The sequence below is a fragment of the Anomaloglossus baeobatrachus genome, chromosome 4, assembly GCF_048569485.1.
Source record: "Anomaloglossus baeobatrachus isolate aAnoBae1 chromosome 4, aAnoBae1.hap1, whole genome shotgun sequence".
Taxonomy (NCBI): Eukaryota; Metazoa; Chordata; class Amphibia; order Anura; family Aromobatidae; genus Anomaloglossus; species Anomaloglossus baeobatrachus.
The window spans coordinates 185,567,843-185,594,937 of record NC_134356.1 but is presented as its reverse complement, the minus strand read 5'-3'; the positions used below and the strand labels follow the sequence as shown (position 1 = coordinate 185,594,937).

Below are 27,095 nucleotides of genomic sequence, written 5' to 3'. Positions count from 1 at the left end.
CCCCTTCTGGCTATACACCCCCAGTGGGATCACTGGCTCACCAGTTTTAGTGCAAAAGCAAGAAGGAGGAAAGCCAATAACTGGTTTAAACAAATTCACTCCGAGTAACATCGGAGAACTGAAAAACGGTTCAACATGAGCAACATGTGTACCCGAAACAACCCAAAAATCCCGAAGGACAACAGGGCGGGTGCTGGGTCTCCCAATAGGAGCTAGAAGAAAAGGAATTTACGGTAAGTAACAAAATTCCCTTCTTCTTCGTCGCTCCATTGGGAGACCCAGACGATTGGGACGTCCAAAAGCTGTCCCTGGGTGGGTAAAGAAATACCTCATGTTAGAGCTGCAAGACAGCCCTCCCCTACGAGGAGGCAACTGCCGCCTGCAGGACTCTTCTACCTAGGCTGGCGTCCGCCGAAGCATAGGTATGCACCTGATAATGTTTGGTGAAAGTGTGCAGACTCGACCAGGTAGCTGCCTGGCACACCTGTTGAGCCGTAGCCTGGTGTCGTAATGCCCAGGATGCACCCACGGCTCTGGTAGAATGGGCCTTCAGCCCTGAAGGAACCGGAAGCCCAGCAGAACGGTAGGCTTCAAGAATTGGTTCTTTGATCCATCGAGCCAGGGTGGCCTTAGAAGCCTGCGACCCTTTGCGCTGACCAGCGACAAGGACAAAGAGTGCATCCGAACGGCGCAAGGGCGCCGTGCGGGAAATGTAGATTCTGAGTGCTCTCACCAGATCTAACAAATGTAAATCCTTCTCATACCGATGAACTGCATGAGGACAAAACGAAGGCAAGGAGATATCCTGATTAAGATGAAAAGAGGATACCACCTTCGGGAGAAACTCCTGAATGGGGCGCAGCACTACCTTGTCCTGGTGGAAGACCAGGAAGGGAGTCTTGGATGACAGCGCTGCCAGCTCAGACACTCTCCGAAGAGATGTGATCGCTACCAGAAAAGCCACGTTCTGGGATAGTCTAGAAAGTGAAACCTCCCTCAGAGGCTCGAAGGACGGCTTCTGGAGGGCAACTAGTACCCTGTTCAGATCCCATGGATCTAACGGCCGCTTGCACGGGGGAACGATATGGCAAACCCCCTGTAGGAACGTGCGCACCATAGGAAGGCGTGCCAAACGCCTCTGAAAAAAGACGGATAGCGCCGATACCTGACCTTTAAGGGAGCCGAGCGCCAAACCTTTTTCTAACCCAGATAGCAGGAAAGAAAGAAAGGTAGGCAATGCAAATGGCCAGGGAGACACTCCCTGAGCAGAGCACCAGGATAAGAATATCCTCCACGTTCTGTGGTTCTTAGCGGACGTGGGCTTCCTAGCCTGTCTCATGGTGGCAACGACCCCGTGGAATAATCCTGAAGACGCTAGGATCCAGGACTCAATGGCCACACAGTCAGGTTCAGGGCCGCAGAATTCCGATGGAAAAACGGCCCTTGGGACAGTAAGTCTGGTCGGTCTGGTAGTGCCCACGGTTGGCCGACCGTGAGCTGCCACAGATCCGGATACCACGCCCTCCTCGGCCAGTCTGGGGCGACGAGTATGACGCGGCTGCAATCGGATCTGATCTTGCGTAGCACTCTGGGCAAGGGTGCCAGAGGTGGAAACACATAAGGGAGCCGGAACTGCGACCAATCTTGCGCTAGGGCGTCTGCCGCCAGCGCTCTTTGATCGCGAGACCGTGCCATGAAGGTTGGGACCTTGTTGTTGTGCCGGGACGCCATTAGGTCGACGTCCGGCCTTCCCCAGCGGCGACAGATTTCCTGAAACACGTCCGGGTGAAGGGACCATTCCCCTGCGTCCATGCCCTGGCGACTGAGGAAGTCTGCCTCCCAGTTTTCTACGCCGGGGATGTGAACTGCGGATATGGTGGAGGCCGTGGCATCCACCCACATCAGAATCCGCCGGACTTCCTGGAAGGCTTGCCGACTGCGTGTCCCCCCTTGGTGATTGATGTATGCCACCGCTGTGGAGTTGTCCGATTGAATTCGGATCTGCCTTCCTTCCAGCCACTGCTGGAAGGCTAGTAGGGCAAGATACACTGCTCTGATTACCAGAACATTGATCTGAAGGGTGGACTCCTGCTGAGTCCACGGACCCTGAGCCCTGTGGTGGAGAAAAACGCTCCCCACCCTGACAGACTCGCGTCTGTCGTGACCACCGCCCAAGACGGTGGTAGGAAGGATCTTCCCTGTGATAATGAGGTGGGAAGAAGCCACCATTGCAGAGAGTCCTTGCCGTCTGTGAAAGGGATACTTTCCTGTACAGGGATGTTGACTTCCCGTCTCATTGGCGGAGAATGTCCCATTGAAGTGAACGCAGATGAAACTGCGCAAACGGAACCGCCTCCATTGCCGCCACTATCTTCCCGAGGAAGTGCATGAGGCGTCTTAAGAAGTGCGACTGACCTTGAAGGAGAGTCTGCACCCCAGTCTGTAGTGACCGCTGCTTGTCCAGCGGAAGCTTCACTACCGCTGAGAGGGTATGAGACTCCATGCCAAGATACGTTAGTGATTGGGTCGTGACAGGTTTGACTTTGAGAAGTTGATGATCCACCCGAACGTCTGGAGAGTCTCCAGCGCAACATTCAGGCTGAGTTGGCATGCCTCTTGAGAGGGTGCCTTGACAAGTATATCGTCCAAGTAAGGGATCACAGAGTGTCCCTGTGAGTGCAAGACTGCTACCACTGCCGTCATGACCTTGGCGAACACCCGTGGGGCTGTCGCCAGCCCGAATGGCAGAGCTACGAACTGAAGCTGGTCATTTCCTATCACGAAATGTAGAAAAACATTGGTGCTCTGTAGCAATCGGCACGTGGAGATAAGCATCTTAGATGTCTATTGATGCTAGGAAATTTCCTTGAGACATTGAGGCAATGACGGAGCGGAGGGTATCATCCGGAACCGCCTGGCCTCCACGTGCTTGTTGAGCAGTTTTAGGTCCAGAACGGAACGGAAAGAGCCATCCTTGTTTGGCACCACAACCAGATTGGAGGAAAACCGTGTCTTGTTCCTGAAGAGGAACCGGGATTACCACTCCTTCTGCCTGCAGAAGAGCATCGGCTCGGTGGGGAGGTGGGGACGTTCTGAAGAATCGAGTCGGAGGACGAGAACAGAACTCTGTCCTGTGCACGTGGGCACACTGTCCCTCACCCACCGGTCTGTGACCTGTGGCAGCTAAATGTCGCCAAAGGCGAGCGAGTCTGCCATCAACCGCGGATGCGGAAAGATGAGAGAGCTGAGAGTCATGAGGAGACCGCCTTGGTAGCGGTTCCTCCGGCTGCCTTCCTTGGGCGTGATTGAGCCCGGCCGGCAGCTGAGCCCCTCTGAGGCTTTTCAGCCCTTTTGGACGAGGACAATTGGGACCTGCCCGAGCCTGGGAAGGACCGAAACCTCGGCTGTCCTTCCAGGACAGCATTAAGGGTAAGTCGCAATGCAGACATTGCTAGGTTACGGACGCCCCTGCGGCACAGATGTACTTGTGCTCAAGACCAGCTGCGCAAGAACAGCTGAAAAGCTTAGGGTGCCCATACGGCTGTAAATGCCGGAGCAACCGACACGCCGATAGCCTCACAGACAGATTTCAACCAGAGTCCATCTGTCTGTCAATGGCATCTGTAAGTGAAGTCCCATCTCCACTGCAACTATGGCTCTAGCCGCAAGCCTGGAGATTGGAGAATCCACCTTTGGACCCTGGGTCCAACGCCTGACCACGTCAGGGGGAAAGTGATAACGTGTATCCTTAATACGTTTGGAGAAAACGCTTATCTGGGAAGCGTGGTGTTCCTGGACTGCTTCTCTGCAGTCATCGTGGCCAGAACAATACTCAATATACGTTTGAGCTTGAAATGGGACTTCTCCTGCTGTGAAGCTGACTCCTCCGCTGGGGGAGCTGAGGGAGAAAAGATCCAACATTCCATTGATGGACGCTATAGGATCATTCCTTATGGCGTCACCATCCGGTGTATCCGGAGTGAGAGCGGTGTCAGGATCAAGGTCCTGATGAGCTACGTCTGCCTCATCATACAGAGAGCCTCCTGGGACCCCCCCGGAGCACCGATTTTTAATCCAAGTGAGGGTGGCCAGGGAGCAATGATCCAGATTGCCCATGGCCTGTCCGGACTGCAAGTCTCTATCCCATTGCAACTCCGTCCCTGTCCTTGGACAGGGTTGAGAGGTGGTTCTTTTGGCCACGTCAAGTAGAGACCCCGGCTGACCAAGTGCTACAGGGGAGCATTGCACCCAATGGGGAGCAGTGCCGTGGAACAGTATCACATGCAGCAAAAACAGCGTCGAAAGCCTGTGTTGCTTATATGCTGCTGCCGACTTATAGAGCCAAGAATGGCGACCGTACAGTGCAATGTATATCATACAAGCATAAAGTACAAATGAACACTGCAGCACATGCAATACAAGCAGCATAGAAAGCCTGCTTTTCTGCTGCTGTAGACTAGCCATCTAGGGGAATATAGCCCAGAATAGCGACCATACAGTGCAATGTATAGCATACAAGCATAAGTACAAATGAACACTGCAACCCCTGCAATACAAGCAGCATAGAAAAAAACCTGTGCCTCAGCACCCTTGCTTTTCTGCTGCTGTAGTCTAGCCATTCTATGGCGAATATAGCCAAGACTAGTGACCGTACAGTGCAGTGTATAGCATACAAGCATAAATACACATGAACACTTCAGTACGTGCAATACAAGCAGCATAGAAAGCCTGTGCCTTAGCACCCATGCTTTCCTGCTGCTGATGTGTCGCCATCTAAGAGGGCATATAGCCCGAAATAGCGACCTATGCAGTGTACTTAAATACAAATAGACAAACTGCGGTATTTAGTGTCAGCACCCCAGGTGCCGCTTACCGCCCGCCTATAAGCGGGTGTGTGGTCGCCCTATTCCTGTTGGTTGCCCAGAGTCCGTTCTCTCAGCTCGGGCTGCAGGAATGGCTGCTGGCGTCTTCTCCAGCTCGTGTGAGTAGGGGCGGGCCGTGGGCGTGCCCCAAGTCAGAGCGGGAAACCGGCGTCCCACAGTGTCTAGTGAGAGGGCTGGAGCATGTAAATAAGGCTCCAGCCCTCGGCGCTGCTGATTGTACAGCGTCTCTCCCCTACCCTGATTGACAGGGTGGGGGCGGGAACGAAGCTGAGCTAGGCCGCAAAAGCCGGGGACTGGATTTATGAGCGCCGCCGCCGTAAAAGCGCGGTCGGCGCTAAGTCCCCGGCGCACTATAAGTCCCAGCCGCGCCGCCGCTCCCGGAGCGTCCGGCGCGGTAGTTCCCAATAAATAAAGTCACTCAGCTAGGCTGCAGTGACTGTAACCCTTTACTGTCCCCGGCGCACTAGCACACCCAGCAAGTCTGGAGTGTGCTGTGCCTGTGTGTACGGGGACACAGAGTACCTGAATGGTGCAGGGCCATGTCCCTGAACGGCACTCCCGCTCCACATCCAGCAGGTTCAATGGGTCTGTGGATGGAGCCCGGCCTCAGGGCTTTGGGGCCGGTAAGATCCCACTTCCTCAGAGCCCCTCAGGGGGATGGGGAAGGAAAACAGCATGTGGGCTCCAGCCGCCGTACCAGCAATAGGTACCTCAACCTTACAAACCACCAGTGGGGTGAGAAGGGAGCATGCTGGGGGCCCCATATGGGCCCTCTTTTCTTCCATCCGATATAGTCAGCAGCTACTGCTGACTAAACAGTGGAGCTATGCGTGGATGTCTGACCTCCTTCGCACAAAGCCGAAAACTGGTGAGCCAGTGATCCCACTGGGGGTGTATAGCCAGAAGGGGAGGGGCCTTACACTTTTTAGTGTAATGCTTTGTGTGGCCTCCGGAGGCAGTAGCTATACACCCAATCGTCTGGGTCTCCCAATGGAGCGACGAAGAAATTAGATATTTGAAAGCAAAAAATTCCAAGGGTGAAGCCACTTTCCGAGAACTGTAAAGTGTTCCCGTTGATGCAAGCTGTGTGAGGGCTTGATTTCTGTGTGCCGAGCTGGCCAGTGTATTGATTCCATTTTAGGGTACATATAACGATATGATAATACATCTTTTTTTTTTTTTCTCTGTGCAGTGTTGTAACAACTGAAAAACTCCAGTTCTGGCATTTTTTTATTCTCTTAATGACATTTACTAATAGTTTATATTTTAATAGACTGGACTGTGACAGATGTAGCAATAAAGAAAGGTTTTTTCTTCTTTATCTTCCTTGTTAGAAGAAAAATGTGTGGATTAGGTGTGTGCGTGTGCGTGTGTGCGCGCGCGCGTGTGTTTTTATGTATGTGGATATAGATATTTTTTTTTTCTCCTTTGCTTTATTTTTCAGTCATCCAATCCTTTATACTGCACTACCCCCCTAGCACATAGGGAGAAAGAGGCTCTCATATGTATTCCACCCACAGGCTGACTTCATAGGAGGAACAAAATGGCAGCATTGGAGTCTTCATGAAGTTTCTGACTGCCATGACAAGCCACTGATTGGGCCAGGTGAAGCTGGTGACTGTGGGCATCGGCAATCAGTCTATGTAAATGAAAACTTACAGCGACATTTAAGTTGTTAAACTACAGCGATCCGTGTGTTTTAACTGCTGTAGTTACAAGCCATATGCCAGCTATGCATCGCAGATGGCATCTGTCTTGAATTGTGTCAGTCCACTCCACACGTAAGAGACAACACATACTGTACTTTTAAGCGGTATGTCAGGAAGGGGTTAATAGATTCAGCTCATCTCCGGTGGCCTAAACTCTACTATGTCTGCAGGGCTACTAGGTAGCCCCTTACACTTTTAAAAATATGGCCAGAACATTGGAAAAAGGATGGAGGTTTGGGACTTTTCCGAAGCAAAAATTGGGGAACATAACCCCTCATAAATGTTCCTCTCAATTGTCACGCTTACTTACAGCAAAATGTTGCAACAACTCTTCTTTTTCTTTCTCATAAAAGCCTGCAACAGATATTGTTTTGGGACGATGATCGACAACCATGTGACTAAGCGAGCCCCGTCCCCTTCCTCCGCGTCCACGTCCTCTGCCCCTGCTCAGCATCGGCATACTCTTCCCACGTCCTGCAGGTAAGATACCTAATCGGGCAGCCTAGAATACAAGAAAAACCGTCACAAGTGCTATAAAAGTCATGTCTGGTGAAAATATATGAATATATTCTTATTAATTATTAATAATAATAATAATAATAATAATAAAAAATGAAAAATAGCTATATTCACACTACTCTCACCTCAATTTGTAGCTGGTTGAGCTTTTTCCTTAATTCTGTTGTATCTTCTCCCGAGGAAAGTCTCTTGTGGAAATCCATTTCTGCGTCTAAAAGCTCTTTCTGTGCCTGGAGGTAGGGATAAGTATATCTATCATATATGTATCCATGAATGTAGCTGTATGAGGGCTGGATTTCTAACAGTTTTGGCATACACACAATGTGCAATATACAGTACTCACAAAAAGTTAGGGATATTTGGCATTTGGGTGAAATTTGTGTAAAATGTAAAAAGTTCACACTACAGTGATATTTTATCATGAAAGTCGGGCATTTAAGTACAAGCATGCAATGAGAATTTTCTCATCTCAACTTATTGAAACAAAAGCTGACAACAGTGGTGGGTATACTCCTCAAAAATGTCAATGTCTCAGTAACTTGTCATGTGACCTTGAGCATCATTGACAGCTGACAATGACATCTTAGGCAGATCCAAAGTGGAGTTATCTGCAAATGCATGGCATCCCACTCTTCTGGAAGGGTGGCCCTCAGGTCATTGAGGTTCTGGGGTACAGAGTTAAGAGACTACACAGCGCTTCAGCAGATTACATAGGTTTATTATAGGATTCAGATCTGAAGAAAGTGCAGACCACAACATTTGAGGTTCCCCAGTCTCCAGCAGCCGTTCTCTAATGATTCGACCTAGATGAGTTGGAGCATGGTCATCCAGGAAGACAAAATTAGATATTTGTTCATGTAGAGGCACAATGACTGCATTATTGATATTATTCGAGTAGTAGGGGCTTGTCACTATACCATTCACAAAGTGTAGGGCAGTTCTGTATTAACTAGAGATACCTACCCATACTGTAACATCACCATCACCAAAGGCTCATCTGGTGAAACCAGCGGCTGATATATAGCGCTCTCCTTTAGGTCTCCAATACTGTTGGCAGCCATAATTTCTGCTCAGTGTGAATAGACTTTCAGCAGTGAACAGCACGGAGGCCCACAGGTCCCCCCGTTTAGCAAGACTATGATGCCTGGGCCTGGTGATCTGGTCAGGTACCCTTGCAGCTCATCTAGCACGCAGATCACGTTGATGTTAACAATTTTGAATGGTCTGACATGACACTTGGGTACCTCTCCCCTCACTTTCATGTGTTGCATTCATCATGCGGTACCGAAAAGCATTGTTCACAATGAAGCGGTCATCAGTGTGGGATGTGGCCAAAGGACGTCCATTTCTGTTTCTCTGTGACTCAACCAGTCTCTGTTACAACCTGCTGCTGACACGGACACTCTGAGCTCAGTGGCCACTTCCATATGAGAACATCCTGCTCGAGGTCTCGCAATGACGAGGTACTGTTGATCAACTGTTAGGTGTCATCTTGGTCTCATGATGTCAAAATGTGAAAAGCATAATAATGAGGAGAACTGTTTTAATACCAATTCTAATTGTACCCCAATGTTTATTGGGCAATTCATGGCTCAAACACCTGCTGTGAATTTACCCATTAAAGGGAACCTGTCACCACTTTTTTGGCGTATAAGCTGCGGCCACCACCGGGCTCTTATATACCCATTCTAACATATACTGTATATAAGAGCCCAGGCCGGGGGTATAACAAACACTTTATAATACTTACCTAACGGTTGCTGTGGTGGGTCTTAGGGGCATCTCCGTTGTCCGGTGCTGGCGCCGCCTCTTTTGGACATCTTCGTCCTCTTTCTGAAGCCTGGGTGCATGACGCATCTACGTCATACACACTCGCCGGTCCTGCGCAGGCACGCTACAATACTTTGATCTTCCCTGCTCAGGGCAGATCAAAGTGCGCCTGCTCAGGACCTGAATGCCGACGAGTGTGTATGATGTCGGATCAGTCATGCACCACGGCTAGAGAAGAAGGAGCACAAAGATGGACAAAAGAGACAGCGCCGCCACCGGACAACAGAGACGCGCATAAGGCCCACCACGCGACCGTTAGGCAAGTATTATAAAGTGATTTTTATGTTATACCCCTGGCCTGGGCTCTTATATACAACATGTTAGAATGCTGTATATAAGAGCCCAGTGGTGGTGGCCGCAGCTTATAGGCCCAAAAAGTGGTGATAGGTTCCCTTTAAGCTTCTTATTAGAGAACAGCAAGTTGTGCAAAAAGTACTGAAATATTGAACAGTCAGTCCTGTGCATTCAAAAGTATAGAGGTGGTCATATTAATGTCACCTGAAAAGGTTAGTATAAATTTTGGATCATCCTGAAATTTTCCCAGAAAGCCAACTATCCCTAACATTTTGTGAGTAGTGTATTCTGGGTTTCATTTTTACATATTTCTTCATATGGTATAAATAGGACATAAGTTTTCTGCAGCTCAATATGAATATGGTGATAATAAACGAATAATAATGTACTAGATTTGGACAAAAAAAAAAAAAAGAATTAAGCTTTTTTCAGTGCCACTAGAGAGATTTAACTTCTGAAGGCCTGAACACATTGATATAACATTATGCCGGCCATCCACAGTATCTAAGTGGTTAACCAACTAGATGCCTCTATTGTAAAGGTCCATGGTGGCGTTTACTTAAACTGAAGGTTTTATCACTAGTACATAATCATTGTTGTGACTGGCTGGCTTGTGCCATGTTGTCAGATTCCACCCCTTCTGAGATTAGCAGCTCACTGTCAACTGAAAATGTACATACAAAGCCTGGTGTGGGTGGGTGGCAGCTTTTTCAGCTCTGCTGCCTGGCTAAATCTAAAGCCTGTGTTAGAACTGCTGCACCCAGTAATCGAAGTGATACATCAGGATCTCTTTGGCCACTTCGTGCTGCTCTCGGATGAGGTAGCAAACACCTGCTGATAAGATTCCCATGAATGACTGGCAACATACATTTTCGTAACAGGTCATGTGTGAAGTGTGTGGAGAAGGCTAAAGCTAAGTTCACACAAGGCATCTTTTGGTGCGTTTATGCACCACAATGCATGCATTTCCTTCTCCCAGCAAAGTCTATGAGATTTTGATTTTGCTGTCCGCACTGGGCATCTTTTTTTGTTGGCTACATCTTGGCTGCGTTTTCGAAGAATCACCCAAGATGCAGCATGTCAATTCTTTATGCGTTTTTCTAGCGATTTTGAGCCCTTCCAGTCAATAGATTTGACTTAAAAATGCATTGGGCAAAAATATGTTTTAAAAAAAAAAAAAAAATGCCACGTGTGAACATACCCCAAGAAGTCTACTCACTACCTTGCAGGTGCTAACCTTGTTACACAGCTGGCACCTGCTGATATTAGCAGCAATCAGAGCAGTGCCTATTGCTGCAGTCAATGTCGATTGTAGAATAAAGAACGTCTTTAATACTTCCGTCTAGGGAACCAATCACTTGAAAGAAGGTCCACACATTCATATACATTACCTCAATCTTAGACTTTACTTTAGATGGGGCAGCTAATATCTTCAACTCATCTTTGACCTGAGAGATTTTCTCATCAAGTTCTTTCAGAGTTTTCATAATTTCTGTCCTTTCTTCTGCTTTCATGTTTTTGTTTTTCTCTAGCTTTGATATCAACATCTGCAGATTACAAAAAATATATATATTTTTAGGTTTTGTTGAAAAAGAAATTACATTTCATCACATTTTGGCTTGTAGATTACATTAAATAGTAAAGCTGCAGCTTACAATTCAGGTTATTAAGGAACACTTTAGAGGGTCTTGTGAGTATCTTATGTATACATGTTATACTTTATACACCAATTCTAGCTGCTTTAACCCCTTAGTGACGGAGCTAATTTTCACCTTAATGACCAGACCAAATTTTGCAATTCTGACCAGTGTCACTTCATGAGGTTATAACTCTGGAACGCTTCAACCGATCCCAGTGATTTTGAGATTGTTTATTCGTCACATATTGGACTTCATGTTAGTACCAAATTTAGGATAATATTTTTTGTGTTTATTTATGAAAAAAATTTGGCACAAATTTTGAAAATTTAGCCTTTTTCACCTTTTGAATTTTTATACCGTTAAACCAGAGAGTTATGTCACACAAAATAGTTAATAAATAACATTTCCCACTTCTCTACTTTATATCAGCGTGATTTTGGAACCAAAATTTTTTTTGTTAGGAAGTTAGAGGGGTTCAAAGTTTAATCAGCGATTTCTCATTTTTACATCAAAATTTACAAAACCATTCTTTTTAGGGACCACATCATATTTGAAGTGACTTTGATAGGTCTAGGTGACAGAAAATACCCAAAAGTGACCCCATTCTAAAACTTGCACCCCCCAAAGTACTCAAAATCACATTCAAGAAGTTTATTAACCCTTCAGGTGCTTCACATGAACAAAAGCAATGTGGAATGAAAAAAAGCAAAAATTAAATTTTACCTAAAAATGCTGCTCTAACCCAAATTTATTCACTTTTAGAAGAAATAACACAACAAAATGGACCCCAAAACTTGTTACCCACTTTCTTATGAACGCGCCAATACCCCACATGTGGTCAAAAACCTCTGTTTGGATAAATGGGAGGGCTCGGAACAGAAGGAGCAATATTTGAATTTTGGAAAGCAAATTTGGCTGAAATAGATAGCGGGCACCATGTTGCATTTACAGGTCCGCTAAGGAACCTAAACAGAAGAAACCCCTCACAAGTGATGCCATTTTGGAAACTAGACCCCTCAAGGCCACTATCTAGGGGTATAGTGAGCATTTTGGACCCACAAGTATTTCACAGATTTTGTTAACGTTACGTTGTCATATTGAAAATTTTAATAATGTTGCTTTAGCATCAATGTTCTCACTTTATCAAGAGGTAATTCCAAAAGAAGGGAATTTTGTTTACTTACCGTAAATTCCTTTTCTTCTAGCTCCTATTGGGAGACCCAGACAATTGGGTGTATAGCTTCTGCCTCCGGAGGCCACACAAAGTATTACACTTTAAAAAGTGTAACCCCTCCCCTCTGCCTATACACCCTCCCGTGGATCACGGGCTCCTCAGTTTTGGTGCAAAAGCAGGAAGGAGAAAACTTATAAATTGGTCTAGGGTAAATTCAATCCGAAGGATGTTCGGAGAACTGAACCATGAACCAAAAGAACAATTCAACATGAACAACATGTGTACACAAAAGAACAACCAGCCCGAAGGGAACATGGGCGGGTGCTGGGTCTCCCAATAGGAGCTAGAAGAAAAGGAATTTACGGTAAGTAAACAAAATTCCCTTCTTTGTCGCTCCATTGGGAGACCCAGACAATTGGGACGTCCAAAAGCAGTCCCTGGGTGGGTAAAAGAATACCTCAATAACAAGAGCCGAAATGGCCCTCCTCTTACAGGTGGGCAACCGCCGCCTGAAGGACTCGCCTACCTAGACTGGCGTCTGCCGAAGCACAGGTATGCACTTGATAGTGTTTCGTGAAAGTGTGCAGACTAGACCACGTCGCTGCCTGACACACCTGCTGAGCCGTAGCCCGGTGCCGCAATGCCCAGGACGCACCCACGGCTCTGGTAGAATGGGCTTTCAGCCCTGAAGGAAGCGGAAGCCCAGAAGAACGGTAGGCTTCGAGAATCGGTTCCTTGATCCACCGAGCCAAGGTTGACTTGGAAGCCTGCGAACCCTTACGCTGGCCAGCGACAAGGACAAAGAGCGCATCTGAACGACGCAGGGGCGCCGTGCGAGACACGTAGAGCCGGAGTGCTCTCACCAGATCCAAGGAGTGCAAATCCTTTTCACATTGGTGAATTGGATTAGGGCAAAATGAAGGTAAGGAGATATCCTGATTGAGATGAAAAGTAGATACCACCTTAGGGAGAAATTCCGGAACCGGACGCAGAACCACCTTATCCTGGTGAAACACCAGGAAGGGGGCTTTGCATGATAGCGCTGCCAGCTCAGACACTCTCCGGAGTGATGTAATTGCCACTAGAAAGGCCACCTTTTGCGAAAGACGTGATAAAGAGACATCCCGCAGCGGCTCGAAAGGTGGTTTCTGAAGAGCCGTTAGCACCCTGTTAAGATCCCATGGTTCCAGCGGACGCTTGTAAGGTGGGACTATGTGGCAAACTCCCTGCAGGAACGTGCGGACCTGCGGAAGCCTGGCTAGACGCTTTTGAAAAAATACGGAGAGCGCCGATACTTGGCCCTTGAGAGAGCCGAGTGACAAACCCTTGTCCATTCCGGATTGGAGGAATGAAAGAAAAGTGGGTAAGGCAAACGGCCATGGAGAGAAACCGTTATCAGAGCACCAGGATAAGAAGATTTGCCAAGACCTGTAATAGATCTTGGCGGACGTTGGCTTCCTGGCCTGTCTCATGGTGGCAATGACATCCTGAGATAACCCTGAAGACGCTAGGAGCCAGGACTCAATGGCCACACAGTCAGGTTGAGGGCCACAGAATTCAGATGGAAAAATGGCCCTTGTGACAGCAAGTCTGGGCGGTCTGGAAGCGCCCACGGCTGACCTACCGTGAGATGCCACAGATCCGGGTACCACGACCGCCTCGGCCAGTCTGGAGCGACGAGAATGGCGCGACGGCAGTCGGACCTGATCTTGCGTAACACTCTGGGCAGCATCGCCAGAGGAGGAAACACATAAGGCAGTCGGAACTGCGACCAGTCCTGAACCAACGTGTCCGCCGCCAGAGCTCTGTGATCCTGAGACCGTGCCATGAATGCCGGGACTTTGTTGTTGTGTCGTGACGCCATGAGATCGACGTCCGGCGTTCCCCAGCGGCGACAGATCTCTCGAAACACTTCTGGGTGCAGAGACCATTCCCCCGCATCCATGCCCTGACGACTGAGAAAATCTGCTTCCCAGTTTTCTACGCCCGGGATGTGAACTGCGGAGATGGTGGAGGCTGTGGCTTCCACCCACTGCAGAATCCGCCGGACTTCCAGGAAGGCTTGACGACTGCGAGTGCCGCCTTGGTGGTTGATGTATGCGACGGCAGTGGCGTTGTCCGACTGGATACGGATCTGCCTGCCCTCCAGCCACCGCTGAAAAGCCAATAGGGCTAGATACACTGCCCTTATTTCCAGAACATTGATCTGAAGGGAAGACTCCATCAGAGTCCAGGTTCCCTGAGCCCTGTGGTGGAGAAAAACCGCTCCCCACCCTGACAGGCTCGCGTCCGTGGTGACCACAGCCCAGGTTGGGGGTAGGAAGGATTTTCCCTGCGATAGAGAATTGGGAAGGAGCCACCACTGAAGTGACGTCTTGCAAGGGAAAGAAAGACGTGCCTGTCGAGGGAAGCCGACCTCCTGTCCCATTTGCGGAGAATGTCCCATTGGAGCTGCCGTAGACGGAATTGCGCGAACGGCACTGCCTCCATCGCTGCCACCATCTTCCCCAGGAAGTGCATGAGGCGCCTCAAGGGGTGTGACTGACTCCGAAGAAGTGATTGCACCCCTGTCTGCAGAGAAAGCTGTTTGTCTCGCGGTAGCTTGACTACCGCTGACTGTGTATGAAACTCAATCCCGAGGTAAGTCAGTGATTGGGTCGGTGTCAACTTGGATTTTGGGAAGTTGATTATCCACCCGAACTGCTGGAGAGTCGTCAGAGCGACTGTAAGGCTGTGTTGACACGCCACCCGAGAAGGGGCCCTGACTAGGAGATCGTCTAGGTAGGGAATCACCGAGTGGCCCTGAGAGTGTAGGACCGCCACGACGGATGCCATGACTTTGGTGAAAACCCGTGGGGCTGTCGCCAGGCCGAAAGGCAATGCCACGAACTGAAGGTGTTCGTCCCTGATGGCGAAACGCAAGAAGCGTTGATGTTCGGGTGCGATCGGCACGTGGAGATAAGCATCTTTGATGTCGATCGATGCTAGGAAGTCTCCTTGTGACATCGAGGCGATGACCGAGCGGAGAGATTCCATCCGAAACCGTCTGGTTCTCACGTGTCTGTTGAGCAGTTTGAGGTCCAGAACGGGACGGAATGATCCGTCCTTTTTTGGCACCACGAACAAGTTGGAGTAAAAACCGCGACCACGTTCCTGAAGGGGAACGGGGGTCACAACTCCTTCTGTCTTCAGAGCGTCCACCGCCTGAAAAAGTGCGTCGGCCTGAGCGGGGGGCGGAGAGGTTCTGAAGAAACGAGCCGCAGGACAGGAGCTGAACTCTATCCTGTAACCAGAATGTCTCTCACCCATCGGTCTTGAACATGTGGCCACCAGGCGTCGCCAAAGCGGGAGAGCCTGCCACCGACCGAGGATGCGGTTAGGGGATGCCGAGAGTCATGAGGAGGCCGCCTTGGAGGCAGTGCCTCCTGCGGCCTTTTGGGGGCGTGACTTGGACCGCCACGCATAGGAGTTCCTCTGGCCTTTCTCCTGCCTGCTGGATGAAGAGGATTGGGGCTTGGCGGAGGGACGAAAGGACCGAAACCTCGATTGTATTTTCCGTTGTTGAGGTCTCTTAGGTCTGGACTGGGGTAAGGATGAGTCCTTTTCCTTGGATTCCTTAATAATCTCATCCAATCGTTCGCCAAACAAGCATTCGCCAGCAAACGGCAAACCGGTTAAGAACCTCTTGGAGGCCGAGTCTGCCTTCCATTCGCGCAGCCACATGGCCCTGCGGACTGCCACAGAGTTAGCGGATGCCACAGCTGTACGGCTAGCCGAGTCTAGGACTGCGTTCATGGCGTAGGAAGAAAAGGCTGACGCTTGAGAAGTCAAAGACGCAACTTGCGGAGCAGAATTACGTGTGACAGCATTAATCTCAGTCAGACAAGCCGAGATAGCTTGGAGTGCCCACACAGCTGCAAAGGCCGGGGTAAAAGACGCGCCCGTGGCCTCATAGATGGACTTCACCAGGAGCTCTATCTGCCTGTCAGTGGCGTCCTTTAGCGATGAGCCATCTGCCACCGATACCACAGATCTAGCCGCCAATCTAGAGACTGGAGGATCCACCTTGGGACATTGAGCCCACCCCTTAACGACTTCAGCGGGGAAGGGGTAACGCGTGACAGTGAGGCGCTTAGTAAAGCGCTTGTCCGGAACCGCTCTGGGCTTCTGGACAGGGTCTCTGAAGTTAGAGTGATCGAAGAACGCACTACGTGTACGTTTGGGGAACCGAAACTGGTGTTTCTCCTGCTGAGACGCCGACTCCTCCACAGTAGGAGGCGGGGGAGAGAGATCCAACACCTGGTTGATGGACGAGATAAGATCATTCACTAATGCGTCCCCCTCAGGTGTATCAAGGTTAAGGGCGACGTCAGGGTCAGAACCCTGAGCTGCGACGTCCGCCTCGTCCTCCAGAGAGTCCTCAGGCTGGGAACCTGAGCAGCGTGAAGAAGTCGGGGAAGATTCCCAGCGAGCCCGCTTAGCCTGTCTAGGACTGTGGTCCTGGCAGGAGTCCTCCGCGTGGGACCTAGGGCCCAACCTGGGAGCGCGCTGCGGCTCGGACCGAGAGGGGCCTGGAGGTGACGATCCAACAGGGGCCGGGGCCTGTGTAAGGACCGGTCTGGACTGCAAAGCTTCTAGCAGCTTGGCAGACCATTTGTCCATAGACTGAGCCATGGATTGTGAAAGTGACTCAGAGTTTCTCAGCAAAAGAGGAGAACTCTGTCCCTGGCGCCTGGACAGTGGGAGCAGGGGGGTCTACATGAGCCGAGGGGTCCACTAGTGACCGAGGCTCCGGCTGAGCAAGTGAAACAGGGGTCGAGCATTGCTCACAGTGAGGGTAGGTGGAACCCGCAGGTAACATAGCCCCACAAGAGGTACAGGCCACAAAAAACCCCTGTTCCTTAACAGCTTTGCTCCTTGTGGACGACATGCTGTTGCCTCCTAGGAGAATGATCACTGAGGGTATATGGGCAAAAACAGGGTATATATAAATACGTATCTATTCCGGCACCCTAGGGGGGACCAGCACCGGGTGACCGGTGTGGCTTACCGACCGCTAACAAGCGGAGTGTGTGCCTCCAGATTCCCAGCTTTAGGTCCCCTGGAGCTGCAGAGCTGTTCCTGAGAATCCTCCACCGGCAGAATGCCCAAAAAATGGCTGCCGGAGATCTCAGGGGAGGAGTGGAGCCGTGGACGGCGCCAGGAAAGTGCGGGAATCTGGGGTCCCCACAGTGATCAGAGAGGGGGGAGGAAACATGCAGGATGCTCCAGCCCTCACATCCGACGTCAGGTCGGCAGTCCCGCCCTTACCCCTGACAGGCAGGCCCGGGGGCGGGATTTTTGCGACTAGGCCGCAATGAAGCCGGGGACTAAATTTGAGACCGCGCCCGACAAGCAGGCACGGTCGGCGCGGAAGTCCGCCGGTCTTCTCAATTTAGCAGCTGCCGCAGCGTTCGGGAAGAAGGTGCGCTCCTGCACATTCCCCAATGGGGACACAGAGTACCTTAGAGTTGCAGGGCCCGGTCCCTGAGGTTGAATAGACTCCGGTCCGGCAGATTCCCACAGGGGCTGCGGAGGGAGCACGGTCCCAGCAACTGGATGACCGTTCAGGATCCCACTTCTCCCAGAGCCGCTAAGGGATGGTGAAGGAGACGGCATGAGGCTCCGGCCTTTGTACCCGCAATGGGTACCTCAACCTTAACAACACCGCCGACGTAGTGGGGTGAGAAGGGATTATGCCGAGGGCCCCGTGGGGGCCCTCTTTTCTTCCAACCGACATAACTAATATGAGAATGCATGAGTGGATGTGTGCCTCCTTCCACACAAAGCATAAAACTGAGGAGCCCGTGATCCACGGGAGGGTGTATAGGCAGAGGGGAGGGGTTACACTTTTTAAAGTGTAATACTTTGTGTGGCCTCCGGAGGCAGAAGATATACACCCAATTGTCTGGGTCTCCCAATGGAGCGACAAAGAAATTTGACCTCAATGTTTGTTACCCACTTTTTTATGAGCGCGGTGATACCTCTCATGTGGTCTGAAACCTTTGTTTGGACAAATGGGAGGGCTTGGAACGGAAGGAGCAGTATTTGAGTTTTGGAAAGGAAATTTGGCTGAAAAAGACTGCGTGCACCATGTCGCATTTGGAGGTCCCCTAAGGTACGTAAACAGCAGAAACCCCCCACAAGTGACCCCATTTTGGAAACTAGGCCCCTCAAGGAATTTATCTAGATGTTTAGTGACTACCCTGAACCCCCAGGTGCTTCACAGAATTTTGTAACGTTGAGCCATGAAAATAAAAAAAATAACATTTTACCACAAAATCGTTACTTCAACCAGGTAGCTTCTTTTTTTTTTACAAGAGTAAAAGGAAAAAATTCAGCATAGAATGTATTGTGCAATTTCTCCTGAGTTTGGCGATACCTTATATGTGGTGGAAATCAACTGTTTGGGCGCATGGCAGGGCTCGGAAGGGAAGGAGTGCCATTTGACTGCAAAAATGGCTGGAATCAATAGCAGATGCCATGTTGCATTTGGAGAGCCCCTGAGGTGCCTATACAGTGAAGCTCCCCAACATGTGGCCCCATTTTGGAAAATAGACCCCTCAAAGAATTTAGCTAGATGTTTGGTGAGTACCCTGAACCCCCAGTTGCGTCACAGAATTTTATAATGTTAGGCCGTGAAAATAAAAAAAATTTTTTTTACCACAAAGTTGTTATTTTAACCAGGTAGCTTTTTTTTTTCACAAAGGTAACAGGAAAAAAATGCACCATAAAATGTATTGTGCAATTTCTCCTGAGTTCGCTGATACATCATATGTGGTGGAAATCAACTGTTTGGGTGCACGGCAAGGCTCGGAAGGAAAGGAGAACCATTTGACTGCAAAATTGGCAGGAATTATTAGAGAACGCCATGTTGCGTTTGGTGCCCCCCTGAGGTGCCTAAACAGTGGAGCTCCCCCACAAGTGACCCCATTCTGGAAACTAGACCCCTCAAGGATTTTATCTAGGGGTATAGTGCATTTGAACCCACAGATACTTCATAGAATTTCATAACCTTAGGTAGTCATATTGAAAATTTTAATTTTTTTTTCAGAAAAATGTTGCTTTAGCACAAAATTCCTCACTTTTTCAAGAGGAAATACCAAAAAAATGGAGCACACAGTTTGTTATGCAATTTCTTATGAGCGCAGTGATACCCCATATGTGGTGAAAAAAGCTCTGTTTGGACAAACAGTAGGGTTCGGAACGGAAGGAGCATGATTTGAATTTTGTAAAAGTTGAAACAAATTGTGGGAACCATGTCGCATTTGTAGGGCCCCTAGGTCACCTATACAGCAGAAACCCCCACAAGTGACCCCATTTTGGAAACTAGACCCTTCAAGCACTTTATTCAGGTGTATAGTGAGAATTTTAAATCTACAGGTACTTCACAAAAATGTTGCTGTTGCGCCAAATTTCTCACTTTTAGGCTATGTGCCCACAATCTGGCGACACTGTCTAGGATGCAGTGCGAGCCCTCCTGCAGAGATGTGAGTGTTGTCCACGGGAGAATGCAGCTACCTGTGTATGCACTCCGGGTTCAGACCGCTGCAGACTTTATTCTTCCTTCGAAGAACACTTTAGTCTCTGCAGCATAAATTGACATCCTGCTGCTCAGGAAGCCACACTGCAGGTCAGTTTATGCTGCAGAGAAAAGAAGTGACGTGGTCAGGAGATTTCTAAAAATCCTTCCACTGTGCTTGTACTGCACAAACGCAGCGTTATGGATGCAGTGAAAAAAGAGAATTTTGTTACTTACCGTAAATTCTTTTTCTTATGGTTCCGTCATGGGAGACCCAGACCATGGGGTGTATAGCTACTGCCTCCGGAGGACACACAAAGTACTACACTCAAAACGTGTAGCTCCTCCCTCCTAGCATATACACCCCCTGCTAGCCAGTCCTAGCCAGTTTAGTGCAAAAGCTGAAGGAGGACATCCACCCACAAGAAGAGAGAGTAAAACCCGGAAGAACCGGAACCTCTGTCTACAACAACAACAGCCGGTGAAGACACACGGAACAAGAAACCTGCCAACAGGCAATAGGGAGGGTGCTGGGTCTCCCATGACGGAACTACAAGAAAAAGAATTTACGGTAAGTAACAAAATTCTCTTTTTCTTTATCGTTCCTATGGGAGACCCAGACCATGGGACGTTCTAAAGCAGTCCATGGGTGGGAATAAACAGACAAACTGAGAAGCAGGCGAAACCTAACTTCACAAATGGGCGACAGACGCCTGAAAGCTGCGTCTGCCCAAGCCCACGTCTGCCAAAGCATGAGCATGCCTTGGGTAGTGCTTCGAAAAAGTATGCAGACTAATCCGAGTGGCAGTCTGACAGACCTGCTGAGCCGTAGCCTGGTGCCTGAAAGCCCAAAAGGCACCGACAGCTCTGATCAAGTGTGCCCTGATCCCCGGCAGGGAAGGCACTTGAGTACACTTTTAGGCATCGGAAATGGCCGACCTAAGCCAACGAACCAGGGTCGGCTTAGATGCCGAGAGACCGCTACGCTGACTAGTGGTCAGCACCAGAGAGAGGTGCACCGCCTAATAACGGCGGTGCGAGACACATAGATCCGGAGCACCCGCACCAGATCCAGGATATGCAACGCTTTTTCAAAGCGATGAACAGGAGCCAGACAAAAGGAAGGCAGGAAAAATGCCCCGGATAAGGTGGAAGTAGCAACCACCTTAGGGAGAAAGTCCGGAGTCGGACGGAGACCACTTTGTCTTGATGAAAAAAAAACAAAAAAGGGGGTGACTCCGAAGAGAGTGCAGCCAAAACTCTCTGGCGGGAAATTATGGCCACTAGAAAGACTACTTTCTGTGAAAGATGAAACAAAGAAACCTCCCTAAGAGGCTCAAAGGGGGGTTTCCGGAAACCGTGAGGACCGGATTAAGGTCCCAGGGCTCCATAGGCCGCCGGTAAGGCGGAATGATGTGAGATGCGCCCTTGAAGGAGCGCACCGGAGCCAGCCGGACGATACGCCGCTAGCACACACTGACAGAGCAGAGACCTGTCCCTTAATGAGGGATAGTCCTAGCTGTAGACCGGACTGTGGAAGGGACAGGAGGGTCGGCAAGGCCAAAAAGGCCAAAGGACACTTTGGAGCTCGAGTCATAGTGGAGATGACTTCAGGAGGGATACCAGAAGTCGTCAAGATCCAGGACTCAAGAGCCACGCCGTCAATCTGAGAGTCCAGAATTCTGGCGGAAAAAACGGACCTTTTGAGAGAAGGTCTGGACGGTCCGGAAGATGCCCTGGCAACACAACGGACAGATGGAGCAGGTCAGGGTACCAAGCCTGCCTGGTCAGTCTGGAGTATGAGAATGACCCGACGGCCCTCTTTACTGATCTTGCGCAGGACTCTGGACAAGAGCTAGAGGGTGAAACACGTAAAAGAGACGAAGCTGGGACCAGACATGAACCAGTGCGTCTGCCGCAAAACCTGAGGATCGTGGACCACGGTTGGACAGCTGAAATAGTCTGCCTCGCAGTTTTCACGTCTAGGATGTGGGCTGCGGATACGGTGGACTAGGAGTCCCTCGTCCACTGAAGAATGCGTTGAGCCGCCAACATTGCCAGGCGGCTGAGTGTCCCGCCCTGGAAGTTGATGTAGGAAAACGCTGTCACGTTGTCCGACTGGACTCGAATGTGCCTAGCCGCCAACAGATGGTGAAAGGCTTAGAGAGCTAGAAATACAGCTCTGATTTCCAGCACATTGATCCAGAGGGCTGATTCGGACAGAGTCCAAGCGCCCTGCGCTCCACGGTTGAGATATACTGCTCCCAAGGCGGATAGACTAGCATCCTGGTGAGGATCACCCGGGACGGGGCCAGGAAGGAGCGTCCCTGAGACAGAGTAGCCGAAGCCACCACTGAAACGAGCCCCTGGTCAGTGGCGAAGCCACCACTCCGTGGAAGGAGGAAGTTCGCTTGTACAGCGGAAAATATCCAGTCTCAGAGGACGCAGGAGAAACTGGGCAAGGAATCGCTTCCATTGACGCTACCATCTGACCAGCACCTGTATTCGGTGCCTGATAGAACGACGTCGACCGCCAGCGGAGGGACTACTGTTCGACTAAGGGCAGCTTCACAAGTGCCGACAGAGTCTCGAATTGCGTCCCTGGGAACCTCTGGTTCGAAGTCAGAGTGGACTTGGACAGAATGACAAGCCACCCGAATTGGTTAGAGTGGCGAGAGTGAGCGAAGCACTCTGCTAAGAGTCTGCACTGGATGAAGCCCCGACAAGAAGACCGTCCAGGGCAAAAGATCACTGCCAATCCCTAGAGGTGCAGGACCCTAATCACAGCTGCCCTAATGAGAATACTCGAGGGGCCGTGGCTAACCCCAAGGGAAGAGCCACGAATTGGACCACTCCGATTGCAAAACGTAGCCAACGCTGGTGTGAAACTGCGATTGGCACCTGCAGATAGGCATCTCTGATGCCGATGGCTGCTAGGGAATCTCCTTGGGTTATTGATTGATCCGGTGAAAAACACACGGAACAAGACCGAGACTCCATGTGAAAACGCCACACCTGACCATGCTTGAAAAGCTAAAGATCCAGGTCGGAAGGCACCGCTCTCTTCGGGGACTAGGAATAGATTTAAGCAGAAATCTCAGAACCGTTCCCAGTCGGGAACCGGTACAATTACTCCATTGGCCTGCAAGAATGCCACGGCCTGTGAGAAGGCGGCGGCCTTGGAGCCGGGGGGAGTTGACAGAAAAAATCTGCTTGGCGGGTGGATAGAATTCCATCCTGTAGGCATGGGAGATATAATCCCGCACCCACTGAACGGAGACGTGTTAAAACCATACGTCGCCAAGTGGGAGAGCCTGCCACCGACCAAGGACGTTGTTGGCGTGGCTAGATAGCTCGGAGGAAGCTGACTCAGTGGCAGCATCTCCTGCGGTTTTCTGAAGACGCAGCTTCGAGCGCCATTTGGGTCTATGAACCTTGGCCGAGCTAGTGGACGAGGCCGAGGGCTTAGAGAACGATCAGATGGAGGAACGAAACAAACGAAACCTCAACTGATTCCTGCCCTGGACAGGTTCCCTGGTTTAGGTTTGTGGCATGGAAGAACTCTTCCCGCCAAGAGCTTCCTTAATTTCATCCAGTTGGTTCCGAAGAGACTGGTCCCAACAAAAGGGAGCCCAGCAAGGAACTTCTATAGAAGCATCTGCCTTCCATTTCCGAAGCCACAGGAGCCTGCGGATAGCGAGGAAAGTAGCCGAGGCCACCGCAGTGCGGTGTCCAGCATGGCAGACATGGCATAGGATGAAAAGACTGAAGTCTGGAAGTTCAGGCAACCATTTCGGGCATAGAGTCCCTGTGAGGGAATGCATCTCCTCTAGAGAAGCAGAGAAGGCTACAAAAAACCGCACTGCTGTAAAGCTGAGGAGAACGAAGCTCCTGCCGCCCCCATACAGATTTGGCCAGAAGGACAACCTGGCGGACCGCAAAACCTTAAGTGAGGAGCCATCAGCCACTGACATAACGGTCCGGGCTGAGCCACCTGTGGTGAATGAGCCCACTTCTTGACCACCACTGGTGGAAAGGGAAAAAACAGTCCTCAGAATCACGCTTCATGGGAAGCGACTGTCAGAGCGGACCCTGGGCTTGATCACAGTGGCCTGAAAACTGGAGTGGTTAAGGAACACACATTGTGTTCTCCTAGGCAAGGTAACTCCGGCGGAGTGAGGTCCAGTACAAAATTAATGTACCGTGGGATCCTTATAGAGATGCCGTCAGCCACTGATACAACTATCCGGGCTGAAAGTCTAGACACCGGAGGGACCACCCTTGGCGAATGAGCTCACTCCTTGACCACCTCTGATGGGAGGGGGAAACAGTCATCAGAACCCCGCTTTGGGGTCTGACAGGACAGGCTGTGGGCTTGGACACAGTGGGCTGAAAACTGGAGTGGTTAGGAACACACTCCTTGTCCTGTTTAAGGTATACTGATGCCCTTCTGCCAGCGGGGAATACTCCCCTGATACAGGCGGATGGAGGTCCAGTACAAGTATAATGGACGCAATCCAATCATTAGCATCTGCGTCACCTACGGACAAATCAGTGGTACATGAAGTAGCGTCCGAGCCCCTGGTAGAGACATCCTCCTCGTCCAGTGAGTCAGCTCGTAATCAGAGCTGCGGGACGGGGAGGACAGGGGACCCTGCGTCTCCATGTCAGGAGGACGGGGTCTGAGACCAGAAGGAGAGTCCTCTGTGAGCTTTGCTGAGCGAGCTGTAGCAGAAAACGCCCTGAGAAGGGGGCTGCATGCTCAGCAGATTCCGGGACAGCCGACCCCTGGAAATAGCGGATTCTAGCCAAACCAGGGGTCAGCCACCGAAGCCGGAGCAGCTGGAGGGACCACTGATGAGCCTCCAGGCTGAGGGGCCACTGTGTTTATGAGCTCGGTACAGCCGTACGAGACTACATGCAGTGCATAATAAAAACAGCCTTGCAGCCTTGCTCTGATGTGAGACATGCTGCAGAGGTGGGGGCTCTGTCCTAGAATGGCCCCCAGCATATATAAACAGATAAAATAAGCAGCTGCACAAACCGGAGGTTGTGGCTGCCAGATCGTTTAAACATTCCTGTGCCCTCCAGTCCCTCAGCCCAGGCCCCCACTTGTCACAATGTGGAATCTCTGTGCCTATGCAGGCACAGAGAACGCTGAGAAAATGGCGACCGGAGCGAGGAGAGGGGGCGGGGCCTACTCTGAGAGCGGCAAATGAGGTAGCCAGGGGAGGGAATCCTTCCTCAGTGAGGAGTGTCCCTTCCCTGTGCTGCACAGCCGCTGGGCGGAGCCACACTGTCCCTCTGCATGACTGACATGCAGAGGCAGTGGAAACCGAAACTAGGCCTCAGGCGAAGCCGGGGCCTAGATTTAAACATGCGGCCGGCGTGCAGGCACCATCGGCGCGGTTCTCCAGTGAAAACTGGAGAACCGGCCGGAAATGTTAACACAAACATAAAACACACTCTCCCCAATAAATAAAGTATAAAGGACCCCTGGAAAGACCACTTTCTGTGGTAATAACGTCTCATATACTTAGCTTGTGAGACGCAGGTTGCCAGGTCCCTGGGAGTTGAGCGCTCCGTCCAGCAGGATCCTGAAAAAGGGCTGCGGATGGAGACCGGTCTCCTGCAAAGCAGTGAGAACCGTCTTGGCTCCCACTTCAAGTCAGAGCCCCAGGGGATGGTGAAGGAGCGCGGCATGAGAAGGCTCCAGCCTTGGAAAATCAACCTTAACAGCACCGCCGACACAGTGGGGTGAGAAGGGACATGCCGGGAGTCCAGCTGGACCCGCTTTTCTTCCAAATCTTTGATCCAAAAGGAAAAATCAAAAATCAAAATCAGAGAATGCATGTGTGTGTGACCTCCTGAAACACAAAGCATTGAACTGGCTAGGACTGGATAGCAGGGGGTGTATATGCTAGGAGGGAGGAGCTACACGTTTTGAGTGTAGTACTTTGTGTGTCCTCCGGAGGCAGAAGCTATACACCCCATGGTCTGGGTCTCCCATAGGAACGATAAGAAACACTCTGCATCCAAAATGCTGAAAATCCTGATAGTGGGCACATAGCCTAAAGAGCTAGGATCGATGGATGGATAGATGTCTAACACATATATAATGTCCTACCCCATGCATATTCTAAGCTGGTGCCCGTTAGTGACTTTCATTGTGTTGTGCCTTGTATTTAGCCCAAATATGAATAATTAAAAAAAATGATGTGGGGTCCCCCCTATTTTTGATAGCCAGCTGGGGTAAAGCAGACAGTTGCAGCCTATAGACCACAGCTGGCAGCTTCACCTTGGCTGGTGATCCAATTTGGAGGTCACCCAAAGCTGTTTTTTTTATATTTATAAATAATTAAAAAAAATGTGGGATCCCCCTCAAATTGGATTACCAGCCAAGGTAAAGCAGACAGCTGTGGCCTGGTATTATCAGGGTGGGAAGGGCCATAGTTATTTGGCCTATCCCAACCTAATAATAGCAGGCCGCAGCCGCCCCAGAAGTGGCGCATCCATTAGATGCGCCAATTCTGGCACTTCGCCCCAGCTCATCCCGTTGCCCTGGAGTGGTGGCAAACGGGGTAATAAATGGGTTTGATGCTAGATGTGTAATGTCACCTGGCAGCAAGCCCAGAGGTTAGAGATGTCACAGCATCTAAACAGATACCCGACATTATAATAATAATAATAATAATAATAATAATAATTTTATTCATTTATATAGCGCTATTAATTCCACAGCGCTTCACATACATTGGCAACACTGTCCCCATTGGGGCTCACAATCTAGAGTCCCTATCAGTATGTCTTTGGAATGTGGGAGGAAACCGGAGACCCCGGAGGAAACCCACGCAAACACGGGGAGAACATACAAACTCCTTGCAGATGGTGTCCTTGGTGGGATTTGAACCCAGGACTCCAGCGCTGCAAGACTGCAGTGCTACCCACTGAGCCACCGTGCCGCCATTACTAACCCAGTCAGTAATAGAAAATAAATAAAGACGACAAAAAAAACTTATTTGAAAAAATACTCCCCAAAACTTTCCCTCTTTCACCAATTTATTGAAAATAAAAAAAATTCTGGTCCGCCGTAATCCATTTTGGAGGTTCTGGACCTTCTAGAATATGGGGGGCACGCTCAGGGAACGTATCCCCCATTTTCTGGAAGAGCAAGCTCTTCCTGTGAGCAGTGTGGGTGCAGTAATCTGAGAATACTGTACTTACACTGCCCCGGTCCAACCTAGGGCAGAGTGACCTGCAGTAACCTCATTCCAGAATATGAGGGGCAAGTTGAGAGAACGTATCCCCCATTTTCTGGAACAGCAGGCCCTCCATGTGAGGAGCGTGGCTGCAGATTACTGCACTCACACTCCCCCGGTCCACAGTACAGCTGTTGCGGTAGTGACCTCAGCGTCCCTGCTTGCAGGGAGCCAGCTAACAGCCGCTGTCTGCGCATGCGCCTTCCGCTTTTCAGAGGGAGGCGGA

General features: G+C 50.2%; 1 protein-coding gene across 2 annotated transcripts in view; it reads right to left on the bottom strand.

Moving 5' to 3' along the window:
- The window catches only part of RBM27 (RNA binding motif protein 27), a 200,626-nt gene that overhangs the window by 29,078 nt on the left and 144,453 nt on the right, over window positions 1–27,095 (bottom strand). For both annotated transcript variants that reach the window (XM_075344602.1, XM_075344603.1), the window contains 3 exons: window positions 10,627–10,782; window positions 7,237–7,341; window positions 6,903–7,094 (listed from right to left, as the gene is read on the bottom strand). In XM_075344602.1, coding sequence (XP_075200717.1) covers window positions 6,903–7,094; window positions 7,237–7,341; window positions 10,627–10,782 — 453 coding nt within the window. The remainder of the gene's footprint in view (window positions 1–6,902; window positions 7,095–7,236; window positions 7,342–10,626; window positions 10,783–27,095) is intronic.